General features: G+C 41.1%; 1 protein-coding gene across 6 annotated transcripts in view; it reads right to left on the reverse strand.

The window, feature by feature from the left end:
- The window catches only part of LOC128738839 (SLIT-ROBO Rho GTPase-activating protein 1-like), a 173,156-nt gene that overhangs the window by 38,272 nt on the left and 112,709 nt on the right, over positions 1-22,175 (reverse strand). The window contains exons 1-2 of one of the 6 annotated variants that reach the window (XM_053834261.1): positions 20,558-20,588; positions 19,643-20,269 (exon numbers count right to left, since the gene is read on the reverse strand). The exons of 4 other annotated variants lie outside the window; for them this stretch is intronic. In XM_053834261.1, coding sequence (XP_053690236.1) covers positions 19,643-19,718 — 76 coding nt within the window. In that variant the 5' untranslated portion in view covers positions 19,719-20,269; positions 20,558-20,588. Of the gene's footprint in view, positions 1-19,642; positions 20,270-20,557; positions 20,589-22,175 lie in introns of those variants that run through there. One more of the 6 variants, XM_053834260.1, reaches the window with a different exon arrangement.

Here is a 22,175-nt window from a genome sequence, read left to right on the forward strand (position 1 = left end):
TTTTCCACCGTCTGCAACACAATAAACTAACCCTTCGAACGAAGCATACATAGTCATAAGCACCAAAACTGCATTTGTCTCTTCTCGAGGCATGCAAGACTTGTTATCTCAATGGTTTCCAACAACAAGCCGAGACGTTTCTGCCTTTCATAATTTACAATTTGTTTTCCTGCCTTATGCTTGCATTCATTATTCTTAGGCCATGCCAACAATGAAGAGTGCTGGAGCTGGTGATGAATTAACGAACATTTCACCCATCAAGCGTCCATTCCATACAGCAAAGAATAAATCAAACTAGACATAGAACGAGCACACAGTGCACATTCCGAAGAAAACCGTAGTTTATGTTGCAGCAGCGCTGTTGTTAACCATTCATGTATCATCACCGCCGCCACCGCCCTCTCCACACTACCGTCACCACCACCCACGTCGGGGGATGCTTATGACTCATGAGGAGAGCCCTACCTAGCCGGAAGTGTTATTTTCGAGTTTCGGGCAATAGAATATAGTTTTCTGACGAGAATGAGCATATAAATTCCACACTAACCACGCTGGCTATACAGGCTTTAGTCACACCCTCGTGTGTGCTTTCCCCGGACAAAAATCATTTTATTTTGGAACGATATTGTCCCTCCGGAGAGCGGCTCTGTGTTCATCCGAAAAGTGTGAAATGTGCAAGAAAGTATAGGGGAAGTTCCAATGGATCACTACATTTCCCCCACGTCGTTCGTGGTATTTATTTTCCTCGCCACGAAACTTATCGACACATACATATGGTAGTTTGTTTGGTAGAACGAAACCATCATCAGCATCATGTGGGGTTTTTGAAAGGCCAGAAAGATACGAGCAAACAATAAAAATATTGAACATGCGGAAATCGAAACCCAAAAAGTGATGCTTCACAATTTGCCGCTTGTCGGGGTTGGATGTTTTTATTCATTCGACAGGCTGTACGGTGCCACGGTAATAAATAATGACGCAGATGTTGCACGAAAGCCTTGCCCAAAGATTGATTATATCAGCCATAATTCACCCACCATTCTTAAGGTTTCATTCTGATTGAACTGGGTTCGTGATTTATACTTGTTCTACCGCTTTGTATCGTTTATCGACTGTCTTCATTCCCATGGTGTCCGTATAAGTTGAACATTCTATTACTAACTTACAATTATGCATTATGCAATACCTATCCGAATACAGTTGACACTCACCTGAAAATAAACAAAGGAAAAAAATCATGAGTGAAAGCATAACAAGCAAGAGAGCAAATTATGACTTATAAATTATATCCCATATGTTACGAGCATCTAAAGTGACAAAACATGACAATACTGCGGAAAGTGTTCGCAGATAACGCAACTTGCTTCATTTTGCGGTTACCCGCTGTAGTTTGCTACCACAAATAACACTATTGCCATCAAGAAGTTCAAATATTTACACACTGGCCTGTCACCGTAACTCAGCATCGCACGGATAAATGAAAGCAAATTTTCATAGGGCCTGGCCTGGGTATGGCAAACAGAAAACGGAGGAGAAACATCGTGGCCACAGGAAAAATTTCATAATAACATGCAAAACCGCCATGAAAAATTGCACTATCCAGCACCGTCCGTCCGTCCGCGCGGAAGGTTCGACGAATGCACACGGTGGCGGACGGCGGCGGCTGCAAGAAGAGATACTATCTTTGTTCACAATCAGCCGCATTCGTGTGTCTGTCATATTTTTTGTTTTGTTAAGCTCGCTCGCTCGCTGCGGAGCTGCCGCAGGAAGAAGTGCAACGAACCAACAAACCGACGCAGCGATGGCGAGGTAAATGCATTACTTACTTATTCACTGACTGTCATGATTAACGCAGTGCAATAATAATGGCGATGTTTACTGCGCACTCGTTACCATCCATAATGTATCGCATTCATCACACAAAAGCCAGCGGCGATGCGATGGTGCAATCTTGATGTGGGAAACTTTCCAGCACACAATGATTTGAACCGATTTGAACAGGGGGATTTTGGGATCAGCTAACTTAGCACATCTTCCGAAAAATTTCGCACGTCAAATTAGGATAAACGTAGAATTCAGTAATCTATGAATGAACATGATGAAGCATTCGTGACTATTTGCCTAAAACTAAGCATAGAATTTTTTGCGATAGTTTAAATAATAAATTTAATTAATTAATCCTAAAAGATTTAGGATATACACCTTCCCCCATTAGAAGAATGATGTAATAAAATGGAATTACTCGATAAATATATGTAAGTTATTTTTTCCGTATATGATCCTTTGCCACGAGGCAAAAGTTGCTTATGCTTATACTGTTTATTTCCTGAGTCATTCTTATCTGAAAATCACTGTATTTTTTTTGAATGGAAAATTTTCTGTTTTACTAGCTCGAATGACGAAACTCCAAGAAGGCCCAGGCTTATCATTTCAAGTATGTTCGTCACTTGTTCAAGCATTTTGAAATATCACGACAGAATTCACATCAAGATGCCGTAGTTTTGTGCGTTTTTTTCTAATGAAATGCTCTTCCTCATTCAACGAGTCGATGGCAACTCAAAAACTGTTACCAATTCACGTTTATGGCAATGGAAACAAACAAAATATTTTATTTTTGCAAGCTATGGGCACATTCCACGCACTTGTTCACCAAGGGACCAAAATTTAAAACTGCGTATTTCGCCCATATATTACTTTTCGGTTCCGTTTGCCTTAAATAAACTCTAGTACAAAAAGTATGCTAACCCATGCTCAACTCTGCTACTTTCATTTGAAAGCTAAGAACAGTTTGTACTGAAAATTACCCTTAAACCTTCTACTTCATAAAATTAAGTAACTTTTCAGAAGTAACAAGCTTTGAGATAAGTGTTTCTCGAGGCAATTTTATCAAGTTTCTCTTAAAAAACTGTAATTGCTTTTATTTACCAATGTGAAGCTCTGGTATCGTTCTACAATTCGTTCTTTGGCGTAAAACGGTTATCTCTTTTAGCTTCGTTGTAATTTAAGGAAAGATTTTTGACCACAATTAACTCACCATTACTCGATGAATGGATATTGCTGCAAAAACCTGTCTAGTCAGACAATGTTTTACTATTGTCAATTTGGCACTGTTGGCGTCAAACGGAATCAGATGAATTTCATAATCCCTCAGGTATCCCACAAGGCAGCAATTTAGGACCATTGTTGTTTATCGTATTCTTTAATGACGTCTGCCACGTCTGTTACCGAGAGATTGCAAACTTTTATATGCTGACGATCTTAAAATTTTCTGGACAATCAGTGCTCTCGCAGACTGTCAATTGTTGCAAAAAAGGGTTGACAAGTTTCACGACTGGTGCCAACGCAATTTTATGACTATCAGTGTGACGAAATATTCTGTAATCACGTTGACGAGGAAAAAGAACCCTATTCTAGGTAGTTATAGACTAGCAAACGAAGCAATACAAAGATCAAATGTTGTACGTGACCTCGGGGTTTTGATAGACTCAGAACTAAGCTTCCGGGAGCATTACAGTCATACCGTTGCTAAATCTCGACGGAACCTCGGGTTCATCTTCCGTATCTCAGCTGAATTCCGCGACCCATACTGCCTGCGCGCCTTGTACTTCAGCTTAGTTCGATCGGTGTTGGAAACAGCAGGTATCGTTTGGAGTTCCTTCCGTAGCGTTTGGACCCACAGAATTGAAAAAGTTCAAAAGCGCCGTGGATTCTCTCCAAAATAAACATAAATGCAGTACCACGATACCTTCGACGCCGGGACTTCACGAGACTTCAGCAGTATAGAACGGATTATGCACAAAATGAGCCCATTCGAGCGATGTGTTCTTCATTTAACCAGTGTTACCATTTGTTTGACTTCAATGTTAGTGCTAGCGTTTTTCGTGACCGTGTAACAAATTATTATGTGATATCCTAGTTTCTAAGTATTCATGTAGACTGTTTGTCCGATGACTGTAAACAAAATAAATAACAAATAACAAAAACGAATACATTCGTTGTGAGAACCGCTTTTAGAACCAAACACAACTGCGAAATTTGAGTAAGCAAACCCCGTACATTCTGAAAGTAATGCGAAACCCAAGCAGCACACTTTAGGTCCATTTTGTTGAAGCAACCGAATTACGACTGAAAATAGTCATATTTCGGTTATCAATAAACTTTGCAACAACCGTGCTAGTAAGAAAGAAAACGATAAGTGTGTGTGTGTGTGTGTGTGTGTGTGTGTGTGTGTGTGTGTGTGTGTGTGTGTGTGTGTGTGTGTGTGTGTGTGTGTGTGTGTGTGTGTGTGTGTGTGTGTGTGTGTGTGTGAGTGTGTGTGAGTGTGTGTGTGTGTGTGTGTGTGTGTGTGTGTGTGTGTAGAAAAATTATAATTTATCGTGGCGAGCAAAGCTCAACAGTTAAAAAAAATCTTTTCCAATTGTCTACTAACAAAACAAAAAGTTTGTTCCAATGCGCGATGACTGCAATTTCCGTCAAGCTTTTAACGAAGTTTGGCATCCTGGAAAGAATGGTTTAACGCTCAACGCTCAATTGTGGCGACTCAACTATGTTTTCTTTTCCATTTGGCTAATAATCATTGACATTTATGTTCTATTTTTTGCAAAAATCTTATAAACAACTCGACCAGTTCTTGTAACCCAATATCAAGTTGAATGGAGACGACTGCTTGAAATAACATGAGACGCTCGACTCTATTTTACTGAACATTACGTCTATTAGAAATTATCGAAGAAGAAAATATTTGCTACATCTTGTGAGCATATTTGGTTGACTGACTGCTTTTGAACTGTTTTTGTTTGTTGATCAATCCGTAATCCAAGTCCAAGTTCCGTTCTCATCTCATTGCATTGCAGGAAACAATTTAATGCACTAATTCATTACTATTACAAACATTCTCCTCTTAGGCAGCTGGGAACTTTTTACGACCCTACGCCAGCTGAAAATATAAAACACCACTTCCGTCCGAGAGAAACTTTCAGAATCGATTCAGTTGCCAACATGCAATCGTTTGTTTCAATCCTGTACGGGATTTCCCTACTCCTGGTCACAACCCTCGGTTCCGCATCGGCGGACATTGATCCGAAGCAGAGTTGCATCCCGGGAACAATACCCTCCATTAAAAGCAACACCATCCGAACATTGATCCTTTGCTACGTGTACGGTTGCCCGGAGGAAGTTACCGACATGATTGCGAAGAACTTCAACACCCTGCATCACTACGACATGCATCCGGAAATGCTCGCAGAAAACACGACATTATCAGGTCCGTCTACAGCAGCACCACCACCTGCCGGTGGTCCAGCGGAAACTACGACGGCCGCTTCGGGTGATGAAACTACAACTGTGGCTGATGCAAAACTGCGTATTGGCCTAAACGAGACAAACCCTGCGGCGGGAGCGAAACCAGCCACTGAACAACCACCTTTGCACATTCTCTCCAAATTGGCCAAGTTGACATCAGCCCTAGAGAAAGATCGCGTAGCTGCCCTGGCCGTCTGCACGGATTGGATGTCGCTACTGAACAAGCTTCTGATAGATATTCTCCAGATCGATGTCAAATGCTTCCTAGACCCGGATCGTAAGTTGCATGCGAAATGCCCTATTTTATTTATCATCCCTATTCTGTATTTCGAACGGATCTTTATTTCGTTCGATTTGTTACGAATGAGTTGTTTTGTTCATTTGATTTTGATGGCGGAATAAATACCAATCACTTTCGTTCGAAAAACCAATCCGTTCGAAATACAGAATAGGGGCGACTAACTACATAATATTCACGAAATCATTTCCAGCAAAATATCCTCCTGAACTCGATGATGGAGCGGAAATCGACTGCGACGAAATGACAGTCTATATGAAACAGCTGCAAAAGTATTTCCGCGGTCAATGCGACTCTAAAGGGGAAAACTGCAATGAAAAACTAAAAACGGCCGTTAGCTGGTTCGGCAGAGCGTACAAGCAACTAGGTAGGACTTGCTATTACGATGCCTATGACTATCTGGATAAGTGAAATCCTCCTTTACGGGACAGCATTTCTTTAGTTTTCAATAAACATTATCCTTGAGTGAGATCCTGTTGTTTTCAATAAATAAAAAAACTAAAAATAATGACTTCCTGTCTCCAGATTGATTAAACTACCTTTAGAAAAAAATTTTTAAGAAAAGTTAACACTTTTTCGCAATTTGTTGAAACTAGTTTTTATTTCTTTTTGGAAGCAGTACAATTTGTCGCGAAGAATGAAAACGTTTTAAAAATTGTGACCAGTGATTGCAGGGCCAGATGGAACTTAATTTCACATCCACAGTTCTCGATTGCCGGTAGAGTGCGTTTCCAATTAGACCACCACGCAGTTTACTAATAGAAAGTATAATATCCAGAGTTTCGCTCTTGCGATTTGTAAGTTCTTTACGCATTTGTACAGCGAAGGGTTTCGATTGAGTGACTATATTGTTCTATTTCATGTGTTACATTTCCCAAATGGCACAAGAAGGGCAGTTGACTTGAAGTGTGCTAACAAATACCATTTATAAATTAATTATTTGCCCCATTGGTGTAGCACAAGTTTTAAGGATTTCTTAGACAGTTTTACTTATTAATGTACTATACAAATTTATTTAATTCTTTAAATACATTTAAATTTTTTATTCACATTGATTTACTACGTTACTTCAAAAAACCGATACACTTTGCCTGGCTGCCTCCTTCCAAATCCACCCGCTTCAACAAGCTGCATTGCACCGTTTTGCCATATCGTTGACAACCGTACTGAACCACGCGATCGCGTACTGATACTTCTCCGGACACTGCTGGCCCATCCGTTGACACTTGCGTTCGTAGAAACGCTGCAGTCCCATCAGGTAGCCAACCACCTCATCGCAACCTACGGTTCCGATATTGGTCATGTCCGGCCGGGGTGACGTCGGTAGCAACGATGGTGATAGCAAAGGTCCATGTGCGTAGCAAGGCCCTGGTCCGGATTCCACCACCGGACGACAATTGTCCGGCATTGAAGGCTGCTCGGTGGACGGCAATGTCGTCGTCGGAATTACATACGGTCTGTATGAAGGGAGGGTTTCCGCCGGGGGGCACTGAACTGGCGCTGCAGCCGCTGGAGGCACGCATTCGGGTGGTAGATTCGTTGGGTTGGCATTTGGAATCCCAACGCCATTACCATTCGCAACTGGGATGTCTGGTTCTGAAGATATTGGTTGAAGATATTTTAGTACATTTCATCGAGATAGTGCTAGAGACTTACGTTCTTGTGACCTTCGCACGGCCACAGATATATAAATCAGAGCAACTATAACCAGTCTAGATGTAACGACCATTTTCAAATGTTGTTTGATACTAGCACTAGTCTTACGCAAGTCCAAGGTTTTTATTCGTACCACAAAAACCGCAAATGGTCATTAGTCGCCCGGTTGTATCGGGTAATCCATTAGCTAGTAGTGGCAATAATTTTAACTACGGGTGCCTGCAAGTCACATATGCTTTTTTCTTCGCGTTTATCATCCAAATTTGCAGGTGCTGAACTCAAACCATCTGGGCACGTGATGTTGTTTATAGCTTATATAAATAGCATTTCAATTGATTGTTTTTATAATTCAATTCTGGAATGCAATTTGCAAATAAAAACAACGTTCAGTATTCAATATTCTTTTAGTTCAGGTTAGTTTAATACCTCAACTTTTTGGTAGCATTTCCTATTACTTAGTCTAAAAATCCACCAAAAGTAATTAATTTACACCCGATTAGATGTAGCACTTAGATGAACTACCGAGAATTATTAAGAAAACAAAGTATATTCGCAAGACTAAAGATCAGATGCATATCATGCATTGTGCTGATCAGGATCTGTACAATTGGCGATAACTCATATATAGGTCAGAATAAAATATCTTAACACTTTTTCTGGCGTGTATAACGGAATAAAATATACATACAGCGCATTTTTAAAAATTCTTCAGATATAAACATATTTATTCTTTGTCTGACAATCATACATATGCAGCAGAATCATAAAATAAAGATACCGTACAACGGGGTAACATTGATCAGTTTGACCCTGTTCATAATTAAATGAAATGAACAACTTCTGGCAATTTTCTTGAACTGATCTGAGTTACCCCGATGATCAATGTTACCTCGTTTTACGCTACATCAGAATCTAAAATTTCTCCGATTTTTTCAAAACTTGCGTGCTTGTTGCTTTTTGAAAATTTTTTAGATCCATCGTTTTTTTGATTTGGTTCTTAGAGTGCCTTCTACTGAGTTGGGGTAATCCCGACAATTATGATTTACCCCATTTAAACTCTTTATCTTCAATTCATATACTCTTTAACCACTGATCCGATTTTGATGATTTAAAAGGAAAACATGTCATATAATCTCGTCTCTAGGATTGAACATTAGAAAATATAACATAAAAATGTTATAGAAATGGGAAAAAATTGTCAAAGAACTGACACAAAAATAACATACAAATGACGCAAAAATGAAATTAAAAACACACAACACACAAAATATCGGACATTAACAATTGGGTAGCAAAAGCGTAATTTTTCAAGGGTGGTGTCTCCGGAGAAGTTTATCAATAAAATATAGCGCGTTTCTCTACACCATTAGGTTGACCGGGAATTCACCTATTAGGGTGATACAAACGTTTATTCTTTAAAAATAAAAAAAAATCTCTAATAAGTTGCAGAACATACTAAAATAAACAATTTTGCTGAATATAGTAACTATCTGTCTCTTACCGGTTGCGAAATATAATGATGTGTTAAAAAAGAGCACTTAAAAATCAATCATGCTCAATAACTTTGCTCACGATTTTTTTATTGCTTTCAAGTGTTCTACAAAGTTATTCAGAATAGACTAATCTCATGTTTCTAGTCTTGGCCTTGAAATGCGGTCATACATATATATTGATACGGGACGGTAGGGAAAAGATTTGAAATTTTTTTGGTGAAGGAGGGAAAAGAGCGAAAAGGTGAGGAGGGGGGGGGGATATTGATAGCTACGCTTAACAAGTAGTCGTTTTGACTCCTACCTTTTGTCCAATCCTGGATGGAAGGTGCATGAGTCGAACCAAGCTATAATCTGAGATTAGAACCGGATTCGAACCCACAACACCCACCAGGGCTGACAGACGAACAACGTCACGTGCAGTACCTTGCAAGTCATAAGGGCCGGCATAGTGTCGTCATCCTGCCAGTAAAAACCAATTAGATTTAAACAACATTTTTCGAATCAACGCGTTTTTAAACGGTTTTATTTTACACGGCACGTATCCCCCGTGTTAAAGAAGAGTTAAGTGTACTATATTTTGTCTACAAAAAAAAACACAAAATTTTCGTAAAGAGATCTCTGCAGCATTCTCGGTAAAAATTAATTGAAAAGTATGTCACTTTTATATAAAATATTTTATAACTCATTAAACATGTATCTTAGTGAAAAACAGTCTTCAAAGAAAATGTGTATTTTAGCATACTGAATAACTTTGTAGAACACTCGAAAGCAATGAAACAAATCGTGTGCAAAGTAATTGAGTATAGTTGATTTTTAAGCGCTCTTTTTAAACGCATCATTATATTTCGCAACCAGTAAGACATAGATAGTTACTGTATTCAGCAAAGTTGCTGATTTTAGTATGTTCTTCAACTTTTTAAACCAAGTTTTTTTTTAATTATTCAAAAAAAAAACATAATTTCGTATCACCGTAATATGTGAATTCACGGTCACCCTAATAGTCTAAAATTAAATAGTTCGAAAGCAGACCCTGAAGAAGCCTGCAAGTCGTAGGAGAAAACCGTATCTGTCGTGAATGAAATATACATAGTACAATTAAATTGGATAAGATTTCCTCTTTTTATTTAATTTTAGGTTTCGTATTCTACTAAAACGCTCCAAGAACTTTAGTCACCCTAATAGTGCAGAAAGATGCGCTATATTTTATGAATAAACTACTCCGAAGACACCAGCCTTGAAAAATTACGCATTTTTTTGCCCACTTGCTCACAAAAATAGACATACGACATACGACATCGATACCATTGATGTTAACCGTAGAGCTATGGAAAAGGCGTACACGCATCTTGAGGAGAAAGCTACGAGAATAGAGCTTATCATAAACTCTGACAAAACAAAGTATGGTGGCTGCTAGGGAGCGTGTTAGCCCTTCGGGTGTTGGAGGTGTGTTGGTAGTGGATGTACTTTTGAAGTGGTCGACGCATTTGTTTGTCTTGGTACGTTAGCGGATACGTGACAATGATATGAGCCATGAAGTAAGAAGGCGGATAGGGCCTTCTACGGATTACGTAGCCGCTGAGGTCTCGATGGTACTTTACGGCCATGAAGCGAAGATGTTGAAAGAGAGCGACCGACTAGCTCTTGGCGATCAATTGTGAAGTGACTACAATATGGTAGGCTACTATAGCCTGCCCACATGGTAAGAATGCCGGATCATAGACCAGCAAAAACAATATTTAGCAGCGTATCTGATAGAGGCCGACGATTTCGAGATAGACCTTGTACCCTTTGGATGTGCGCTGTTGAAGGTGCTAGAACAGCGGGCGTTAGGTGTTATCGGAGAGCGGCAAACCTCCAGTGAGTGGTTTGACGCAGAGTGCCAGCGAGTGACTGTCGAGAAGAGTGACTAATGTGAGAGATACTGAGATGCTAGGGCTGCCGAAAAAAGACTTCACCGTCCTAAGAAACGCTAGCTCTGAGATCGCGTTCTTGCGGAGGCCCAGAATTGCTTTTAAAAGGATCGATACGAGAAGCTTCTTTGATACGATTTACGGAATCAGGAATCAGACCGTGCCTACTCCTGTTATGTGCAACGACAAGTAGGGGAACCTGATTTCCGAAAGATCGGAGGTGGCCAGGCGTTGGAAACAATATTTCGATGCATTGTTGAATGGCGAACAAGATGGAACGGCCAACAGAAACAGAATAACGATTGAGGATGATGGACAAGCTGTGGATCCACCAACTTTGGACGAGGTTAGAGAAGCAGCGAGAGATCTGAAAAACGGAAAAGCAGCTGGAAAGGACGGTACCCTCACCGAACGGGTCGGGAGCGAACGGCTGTATTGTGCAATCCATCAGGATATAACATAGGTAGAGACTGAGAAGGAATTACCTACGGACTGGTTGGAAAGTCTCATATGCCCCATATACAAAAAAGGCCATCGACTCGAATGCAGCAATTATCGAGGCATTGCTCTCCTCAATTCTGCATGCAAAATGCTCTAACGCATCCTGTTTCTCAGACTGAGGCCGCTGCAGGAAACCTTTGTTGGCGAATACCAGTGTGGCTTTCGAGAGGGACGCTCCACGACGGACCAAATGTTCACCTTGCGACAGATCCTCGATAAATTCCGGGAATTCAATTTGCACACTCACCATTTGTTTGTAAAATTTAAGGCGACGTACGATTCAGTTAAACGAAATGTGCTGTGGCAGATTATGCTTAAACATGGTTTTCTAACAAAACTGGACAGATACGTGCTACCCTTGATGGGTTAAAGTGTTGGGATAGCGAGTGAGACAACCAACATCATCGGTGTTAACCGTAGAGCTGTGGAAGAAGTGTACATTCATCTTAAGGAGGATGCTGCGAGCCTGCGAGGATAGGGCTTATTATAAATTCTACCAAAACAAAGTATATGGTGGCTGGTAGAGAGTATGGTAGTCCTTTGGGTGTTGGAAATGCGGATGTGATAGATGGAGATACTCTTTTGAACTGGTCGACGAATTTGTTTACCTTGGTACGTTAGTGACATGTGACAACGATGTGAGCCGTGAAGTAAAATGGCGGATTGTGGCTGCCAACAGGGCCTTCTACGGATTACGTAGTCAGCTGAGGTCTCGTAGCCTACAACTCCATACAAAACTCGCGTTCTATAAGACGCTAATTCTCCTGGTGGCACTCTACGGACACAAAGCGTAGACGTTCAAAGAGAGCGACCGATGAGCTCTTGGCGTTTTCGAGCGTGTGGCGCAGGCGCATGAATCATGAAATATACCAATTATACAAAGATGTGGATATTGTGAAGCGATTAAAATACGGCAGGCTACAAAGGACTGGCCACGTAGCAAGAATGCTGGATGAGAGACCAGCGAAAACAATATTTAGCAGAGAACCCGACAGAGGCCGGGGACTTCGAGGCAGAACCCGTACTCGTTGGATGAGCGCTGTTGACGAGGACGCTAGAACGTAGAACAGCAGTTGTTAGGGGCTATTGGAGAGCGGCAACCCAAGACCGACAAACGTGAAGATGAATCCCAAATTCGATAATTCAAACGATCGAGAAATGTTTCGTTTCGTGTCAATAGAATAAATAAAACGTGGCAATCGCCTGTTGCAAAATGTGAGGCAAGTGACGCGACACGGCAAATTGTAATTTGCTGCCATTCGTGTCACGTTGTCGTTCGGCATTAGTAGAGTCCCATCGAATTACATTGAAGGTTATGCGGCGCGTAATTCGATTCGCAGAACAGCGAAGTAACTGCGAGTGGCAGCGGAGTGAAATTTGGCTTTTTACCAAAGTATTGAGGGATTAAGCGACACAATTTCAATTAAATTAAATCCGTTCTAAACCGATACAATTGATATAAAAAGAAAGTTTTTACTGTCCGGCTCAAAACTGCATAAAAATAAGCTAAACTACACAACAACCGGAGAACCGTCTGTTATAGAACGATACGAAACACCACCCGTTGTTGTCATTCAAGTTAATCGTGCATAACTCCCATGCTATGGTTTCCGCTTGTTCTTTTCCTGTTTCTCAGCATGTCAGTAGTCTTCTTTGCTTACTCCCAGCCAGTTACAAAATCCCCACCAACGAGAGTAATCGAGATGACATTGTTCAACATCGTCTGTAGAGAGATTAATTTCGGTTCCTGTGGTGCGGCCGAGCGGAGCCGGAGGAGACACATTTCCATTTTTCTTTTTCGGTTTCTGTCCAAAAATACGGGACGCGACCGATGTTATTTCTCACGCGACCGGACGCCGAATGTCATTCGTTGACATGATCACCAGCATCCTCTCGCTACATATTCTGCCTCCTTTGACATACGTGTATAAATCTGCGTCCGTTACCGTAGCTAATGGGACTTTAACGGCCCGCCTTCCGTGCCAAATGGTTCACGTCTCGGGCAATAGTTATTGTTTTCATTAGCGTTTACGACGGAAACCACCGGTGCAACCGGCCGGTTATGGATAAAAGCACCGCTGCAATGGGTAATCGTCCTATTGAAAGCAGAGTGGTCCAATGTCGTCGGTTAATCTAGTTCGTATCATCATCTTGCTAGCCTTTGCTGGCGTTGTTTACTCCCAAGCACTGGAGAGATTCGGTAGGGTGTTAACTATGATTTTAACTGGTTTTTGCTAAACTAAATAATTTTGACATTACCAGCGCACATGTATCGAGGACCGGTAATTGATTGTGAAGAAATATCCGGCTACATGGGAAAACTCAAAGATTTCTTCAAAGGTGAATGTGAGAAATTAGACGATGGATGTCCGTGGAAGATTCAAAAAGCTATCAAATGGTACGGACGAGTTGCCAAACAAATCAACAGGATGTGTAATGGTCAATTATAATACGATGTACAGTTCAATGAACCCTCAATTTGTGAATTTAGCGATACAACAATAAAATATAACAACAAAAACTGAACAGATTAACAGGTAGATAATTTAACAACCCCAACCCTTTGAATCGTAAGCGAACAAGATAACGAACACGAATTTCTTGGCACAAGAAAGCTAATTGCTTCATAATTTAACCGTCAGCCATCGGGGGAGATAGCAAATCACCCATTAGCCGACGAGCTTGCATCTGTCCAGTTGAAAGAAGAATGGGCACTTTGGTGACTCTGGTGATTCACGTGACAGTTGAGACAAGATACCTTAAAAGCTCAAGCTGCAAAAGCTAATGGTCGTCTTAACAAATTGTTTGTTTGTTTGTGTGTTGAATGGTCGTCTCACAGCGCTTTGCGCTCGGACTTATAGATTCACCTTCCGAGTTCCGATTAGCATTTAAATTATCTCCGGTTTGTATGCGGGGTACTCTGTCCCATTCGCCACCAGAAGAAGTCTTGTGCAAGTCCCAAAGTACTTGCGATTACAGACGGCTACGTTACAGGCTCTGAAGGTGGCTTGATGAATATTCATCGAAGATACTGCGCGAATCCGGAATGAGCTGTTCGGTGGGATTAGTAGTTATAGTGCTTTTTAGGATGCACGCAACGAACTCCCGCTCCAGTGAAAGTTCCTGCGTTGCGATGTGGTCATGTAAAATGTGCAGTAATAATAATATGTTTCGGTCACGAAGGTAAATTTAATAGGTGCATCATTTGCATTTGCTTCCGATTTAGCGCTAACTGATGGAATTGTGTGATGCAATATAGATATCAAGTTCTCACGACAGTTGCAACCTCTTTCATGGACCAGGTTGTTTGGACATAAAGGGAAGCGACACATTTCGCAAACTATAGCAATAAAATTTAAAGTAGAATGCGATCGAAAAGGTATTTTTCCTAAGACTTTTCCTAAAAAGATTCATTTACTATCAAAATGTTTAAAAACGGTCTAAGGTAAAACTGAGCAAAAATGATAGACATTGGTTGAAAAACAGTTTTATATAAAAAAAAACTATCCTGAAGAACGGATGATCTACCTATTTTAGATTCAGAAAACTTAAGTCCCACATAAATGCCGATTTTATTTTATGATGAAACATTATTAATCAGACAAGTGTAATGCAATCTTCAGCACCATCGCTACAATCGTTACAATGAAGAACGAAAAATCATAAATGGATCGAACAAGCAAGGTAACGCATGGTGTACTAACTCAATCCAACGCCAACCCGTTGCCGCAATCAGATCTGGTTTCCAGAAACGGAAATTAGCTGAACGATTAACTCAACTCCCTTGCTTGCTGATTATTATTACTCATAAATCGGATGTTTATGATGTATTCCAATCAGCAGTACTACGTAAACATGAACCCGTGCAGGGTATAATCTAGAGTCGGCTACTCGGTGCTGCAACCATTCACTAGTAACGCCTTGTTTGTAAACTAGCAATTTACCGCCGCTCGCGTCTAGCCCTGCCAGACTCAACTCAACACAATGTACCTTTTTCACTGGATCAATGCCTGTCTAGTGATCGTCCTGCTGCTGGCGGCGGCTGCTGTGCACAATTCGTCCGCGGAAATCGGAGGTTAACAATAGAATCTTTACACTTGAACCCGCCTTATTGTCTTTAATCTTTCGATCTGTCGTTTCAATCCTTTTTCTAAAGGGCTTCTAACCACATCCAATCAGGATGGCATCGATTGTGACGACATGGTAGTGTACTACAAACAGCTGGCCAAACACTTCGCGGCGCAATGCGGCAGCGGCAAATCGTCCGGTTCCGAATGTCCGGAAAACCTACAAGTCGCAGTGAACTGGTTCAACCGAGCGCACGATCAGATTGCACGGAGCTGCTACTACGACGTCTATGAAGATTATTAGGAAATGCCGAGAAGTGAGATTTCATCCGAGCGGAAGCAACTGTTTAGGAATGTAATGGAGTGATAATGAAGCCCTAATTTAGAGATATTCTAATGTAAAGATCAAAGATAGCCGCGATGAAAATATCGTCTAATTAAGTTTTACAAAAAGCTGCATAGAACAACTCGCATATCACGGTTTGACAGTGATATGTCGGCACTCGGCGGCGATATATTGGCGTTGCCCATAAAAAAAAATAATTTTAAGGCTTAACAGTCTATTTACACACGTGTCTTCTATTCCGTTGTTGCTCTATAGTTGCATTGTTGACCCATTCAGCATCGAAGAGCAGAACAAATCTATTTTGTTCTCAAAAAATCTGATAAAAAAATGTCAAGCCTTAAAGACGTTTAAGCCAAAGGTTTTGCTTTGCAATTTTTAAAGATTCATTTTAGTAATTTTATGTGCTAATTCAGCAATTTTTATTTTGTTCCGTTTTCAATAACACGCGTCCGCTAAGTAATGTCCGATTCAGAAAAATAGGCATCTAGGCTGTTTTAGAGCAAATGGACGTGCATATTTACTATCCTATCCAGAACTGGTTTTTCTATTAAAAATTATAGATAAAAACAAGCACTCATGTGCGTGGTTGTACTCCAGGTTAGGAGCGGCTAACGACACCGTCTGATCCGGAGCGGGTGAAATAAGAAATGTGTCGTCTCGGCACTACACCTAAGATGGCAACCCCATCAGGTGAATCAGTACCGTGGTACTAGTAAGGCAACCTACCTTATTCAAACTACTACGGAAACTCAAGGCGACGGAACAAAGACGATGAATCACCAAATTTTGCAGTTGGCGACCGAACTGCTGCTCGAACAGCTTGAACCAAGTAAACTCGGCATCGTAGCTTTGCAGGAAATCAATCGCAAAGGCGGGAAAGGTTTGGTAGATCCGCAGCGGAAAGACTCAGTTGCAGTATTTGCAGTATTGGGCAGAATTCAGGATCGCGTAATATCAAACGAACGCGAGGTGGTCGATAGGTGGAAGCAGATGAACACCTCAATGGCGAAGTTACTGAAAAACGGAACGAAAGTTAATTTACGGAATGCCCTTGAAAGATAGTAATGTCCCAGCAAGTGATCTTTAAGAAGTCAAACGAGAAATCGGGTTACTAAAAACCAACAAAGCCGCAGTTAAGGACCGGCAGAGCTTTATAAACATGGCCGACAAACATGGCTTTACACTGGGCTATTTCCAATATTTGGGAGGAGAAGTTACCGGAGGAATGGATGAAAAGAGTTGTTCCATCTACAAAAAGGGTTTATCAACTCGACTGCAACTATCGCGACATGATGGTGCAAAACGCCACCTACAAGATACTATTTCAGATCCTGTTACGTACATGGTTTCGCAGGGAGTTATCAGGCAGGCTTCATGACGGTTCGCGCAGCTGCGGATCAAATTTCACACAGATCTCGCAGAAATGTCGGAAGTACAACGTGCTCACGCATCACATCTTTATCGATTTCAAAGCAGCATACGATACAGTCGATCGAGATCAGCTATGACAGATAATGCCCGAACACGACTTTCCGGATAAATTGACGCATCTCAGGGACTCTCTCGTGTCCCTTCGAGACACGGCGAGGTTTGGGACAAGGTGACGGCTTCATACTGTTCCATATCGCTCTTGAGAAGGTGATCCGACAAGCGGACATCGAAATGAGAGGCATCATAGCCAGGAACCTTGCGACGGTGGAGCCAATCTACGCCAGACTGAAAGCGGAGTCTAGGAGGATTAGGGTAAAAATAATTGCATCGAAGACCAAATACATAACAGGAAGAGGCTCAAAGGAGACAAACGCGCGGCTTCCCGTTGACGGCGACGAACCAGAAGTGGTAGATGAGTTCTTGTATTTGAGATCGGTGGTGATCGCGGGCAACACTAGTAAGGAGATCCATCGAGAAATCGGGCCTACTTTGCCATTTGCAAAACGCGACGATCAAGAAGCATACGCCAGGCGGACGATATTTGGCGGAGTACAAACGGAGACGTATGAATCATGAGCTCAGACACTACTTTGAGAAACTCCTATCATACATCGGGCGAATGTCGGTAGAGTACGGTGGGTTGGACACGTCGTAAGGAGGCCGGATGACAGTGTGATGAAAAAAGTCCTCTTCAACAACCCCACCGGCATCAGGAACAGAGAGCTCAAGGTGCAAGATTCATTTGTATTTGGACCCATGACACTTGTGCAAGTGGCAAGAAAACAAAAGGGGAGAGGTCTGAAAAAACGGGGAGATGAGTATCACTAGGTGCCAGTACGGGAGGATCAAATAAAAGGAAAGTTATTGAGAAACTGAGAAAAAGAAACAACAGTATCCATGGGACAGAAATGGGGGAGCTGAGTACCAGAGCTATATGTATGTTATGCCATAACTCCGAAACGCCTGGATGGATGCCCGCATTAATTGGAACAATACTCTAACCATAGACATTACTATCTATCTTCCAATCTAGAACCATTTGTGAAATGGTGTCGCACTTTACTAAAATTGTTGCCTGGTATAATATCAGTTATGGTTATTCGACAAGTAACTATAAAAACAATGGGTCGTTAAGAATGTTCACCATAAGAAATCTTTCGATTTTCCATACATATTTTTGAAGCGTAAGATATGATGAACATAATGATAATTGTTGAACCATAATATAAATGGTAGACGCCATCGAAATTTTTGTTTTCGGAATGTACTGTAACCGTTGATTGTATGGTGGATTATGAGGATTATAATAGCGATATGGTTATGACCATTTTCACAACTGTTTTCATTTATGCGGGTGGTCCCAGTTGTGGGGCAAAGGGGTGTTGAGCTGATCAAGATGAAGGTAGGGGAGACAAGCGTTCTTGCATTACGGAAATTTCCGACGTTGCAAGAACGGAAGCAAAAGTTTCGCTTGTGTCGGATGACGTCTGTCCGATGTCGTGCGACAAATTCTTACTGGAAAACTTTGAATTGTTCAATGTTTAGTCATGATGCCAAAAAATGGCTTTCGTGCATTATGGTTATCGGACATTATGGCTCCCACCCATTAGGGCAAACGTACATTATGGCATTCGTATCTCTAGGATCCGCACGTACGGTAGACGTATATATGCCTAAGGGAGTTTTATTCATTTTTTACCAATAGAATAGAATGATCTATGCGATCAAATGTCGCTTTTATATCTGTACGCATGGTATTTACTTGGGCTCCACATTCCATAAACCTAATGCAGTACAAAATAAATTGTGCTAAATTAATTGGAAAAATCCATGTTGCTCCGTTGACACGTACGCTTTGGTCTCTCGAAATGGCACGCTGGTCACTAATATTTCAAATAGTTTGGAAGCCGCACAAAAGGAGGCAATTCTTTTTTTAAGTGTATGATATTAAATTAATTTCAGCGAAGCGCATAAGGCATATTCTCACATAGTACGCACATAATGCACCATCATAAAACATGTACATCCATTGTTTCTATGTTTGCGGTCGTTTGCATTCCAGTCTCGCTGGTCGTAAAAAAATGAGAACAGTGGCGATTATCTTTTCCAGGCGTAGATGCACCAGCGTTTATTTCGAAATTTTCCGGTCGCGCTTATGATAAATAAACAAAACCCGGCGACAGTTTATCAAATATGTATATTCGACAACTTTATATTACACTTTTTACGGCTGCCTCCCACATAAATCTACTACAATTTGAATCTTTCGATGCAACAATATTTTAGACCATAAGCAAAATTTCACTGTTTGATATTTTTACTGATTTTAATGCTAGATGATTGTCAACATCTAAAATTTAAAAAAACTTTCAAGCTACAAAAACGTCAACAGTTTTATTTCTCGTTCCGGAAAAAAATATTTTTACTGTTTGATGTCTGTCGATATTGACACTTTTACTACCAAGACATCAGCTAAAATTTGGAGAATGGGCACATAAAATAAGGACGTAATTATTCGGTCTTCTTTGTTTTCATGTTCTACAAACCTATAAAATCAATTTATTACCACAAATAAAAATTAATTGATTTTGAAAACAATAATTTGAGAATCCCACCCTCTCACTGGGCAACACTCATACCTGGAAAAACATCCCGAAACTCGGGACTCGGCTGGTGGATCCATCCGTTTCGTTGCTGTATTATACACTGGAACATTGTTGAGCTCGTTGACCTTTCCGGTGCTTTAGCTTACGCAAAACTCCGAAAAATACAAAATATCAATGTGGGACAGAACGATTTGGCTTATCACTGGGGCGTTGGGTAGTCGAGGTTTCAAATCACAACACTCTTCAACAAAACACTTCCTCTTTTGTTTTTTTTTTCTTACACACTCATACACTCTAATCCATAGATTTTTTCACACGTTCAACTGCCTTTACAAGACTATGCAATCACTTATTCGTTGGCTTATCACCGGCTAGTCGAGCAGCTGACGCACTGATTCTTCTAATGATCGTGATCTTCCTGTATTTGGCCGACATTTTTCTCACCACGGGTTATCGCCCTGAGTCACCGTAATTCATTCAGTCGCCCTTATCAATCTGTTGGAAGTTACTTATTGTATAATTCCGACGTTTAATTATCACCAGCAAAACATAAACACTGTTTACGGCTTGAACTCTGCCGCTTCTCACAATGGTATTTCACTTTTAACTGCCAGTGCCGGTGACCTGCTGATAGATGCTATCAAAAATTGGGGGGAAATTCTGTAGAGAAGAAAAAAAGTATTCTGGTTATAAAATACTTCTGCATCGCAGAAGGTCTCTTTTTCCTGTTTGCGCCATTCTCAACAAGCTGCAGTTGGCGAAGAGAAGATTTTCGACACTTAAAAACCACGGTGAAATCTTCAGAAGTGGAAGAACCACAAACTAACGAGCTCAAGAAAACCATCAAGTTTCAACAGTCCACCTCTTGAGCCCAGTGAAGAAGCATCCAGAGTGATGCAAATATATTCTGTCTAGGGAAAATTAATAGTCCTAAACTCAAGAACCCACCGCTGAAATTAACCACCTCACAGTTTTTCCTTCTTTCTAGGGCCACAACTTCCACAGACAACAAACACCAGAGCAGAGCGCATCCGAAAACCGGCACCACCCGGAGAAGACTGAAATACGAAGTCACACCAACCCAGCAGTGGAGTACTACGCGAGCATAACATGTACATATATAGCACATAAAATACGGATTCAACTTCGACGCATACCTAAACGGAACAACATAGACAAGACTAACCCAACCCAAAGCGAGCTACGGAGCCAGCCACACAGTGGTGAATGAAAATCTTGCCGCCTTCGTCCTTCCCAGTTGCGCCACCACCACCGCATCGCCCCCCGCAGCACATCACGAGAGCGTGTGGCACGAAAACCGATCCGATTACGGCGCGGTACAACTGCGAGCGGCGGGACGCAGCAGCAGCAGTAGCAGCACTAGAGAGCGAAACAATATTTTACTGTACGACCAAATTCCGCCGACAACGGATAGGACGAAGGTGGTCACACAGAGCAGTTCTGGCATGCTGCGTGCACGTATTCTAGCGGCATTTATATTAAAACAATGGAGCCAAATTTAAGCTTGAATGAAGGCGCTAATTATAAACATATTTTGGTTTACAAACTTTTATTAACGGCGTTAAATTCGACGAAACCTATTCAAACGTAAGCGCCTCTAGGAAAACAGCACTTTAAAGCACCGGAGAGAGAATGTGTTTACCCGGATTGTACTGGCACCTACTATAAACGACACGGAATCCGCTCGAAATAGTGGTGCCACGAAAAATATGGCAATAGGATGGAAACGGCCAATTTAGTTTAATTGCTTATCGGGAAGAAAGGTCTAATTTAAATTTGGCGATTCGCTGTCGAAATTCCACTCCCAAATCGGTTCGGGTCAGCTCCGTAAAAAAATTAGCTAACTGAGGAAAAAAGCGTAGCTGCTAGAATGTTAGAACGAGACTGACTGTAAGGAAATCTAATTTAATCCACTTAATGCCTTTTGCTATTGCATATTCATGAGTCATAATTCACTGAGATTGGCGAATTTATTTGCCTCTTGCTGACCCGATTCTATTTCTATGTTTATCGATTCTTAATGGACTAGAAAATTCTGATTTTCTAACAGCAGGATATTATTCCATAATCTAGATTCTAGTTACCGTCGTCAGAAATTTTGAACATTCGGTTCTGAACGGATTTCAGTGCTTTGCATTAGCATTCATGCTAGATGTGGCAGTGGATCCATATTTAGTCAAAATGACCGAAACATCTAATTACAACACCATTTTCTTTGTGATGGCATTGATTCACATGCAGGGACAACAGTTTTATATACCATCTATTTACTGTGACCCTGACTATTTCTATTACAGAAAAAAAAATTTCAAAATCCACTCGACCAATCAAGTTAGGGATTGTTTAGAGTAGATTTTTTGTTTTAGAGGCCCGCGGTTGGCTGGTTTGCTTCTATAAAACTGCTTCCTTCCAGTACAGCAAGTTGATGTCCTGACAGTAAGCAGCCTGTGGAAAAGTACGCAATGACCCCTCCTTTTTGATGTAGTGCATAGTGGGGATTTTTTTTGGAAAAAAAGTCTGTTTCTTGATATCTCCAGCAGTGTAA

This window comes from Sabethes cyaneus, chromosome 2 (assembly GCF_943734655.1).
Source record: "Sabethes cyaneus chromosome 2, idSabCyanKW18_F2, whole genome shotgun sequence".
NCBI lineage: Eukaryota > Metazoa > Arthropoda > Insecta > Diptera > Culicidae > Sabethes > Sabethes cyaneus.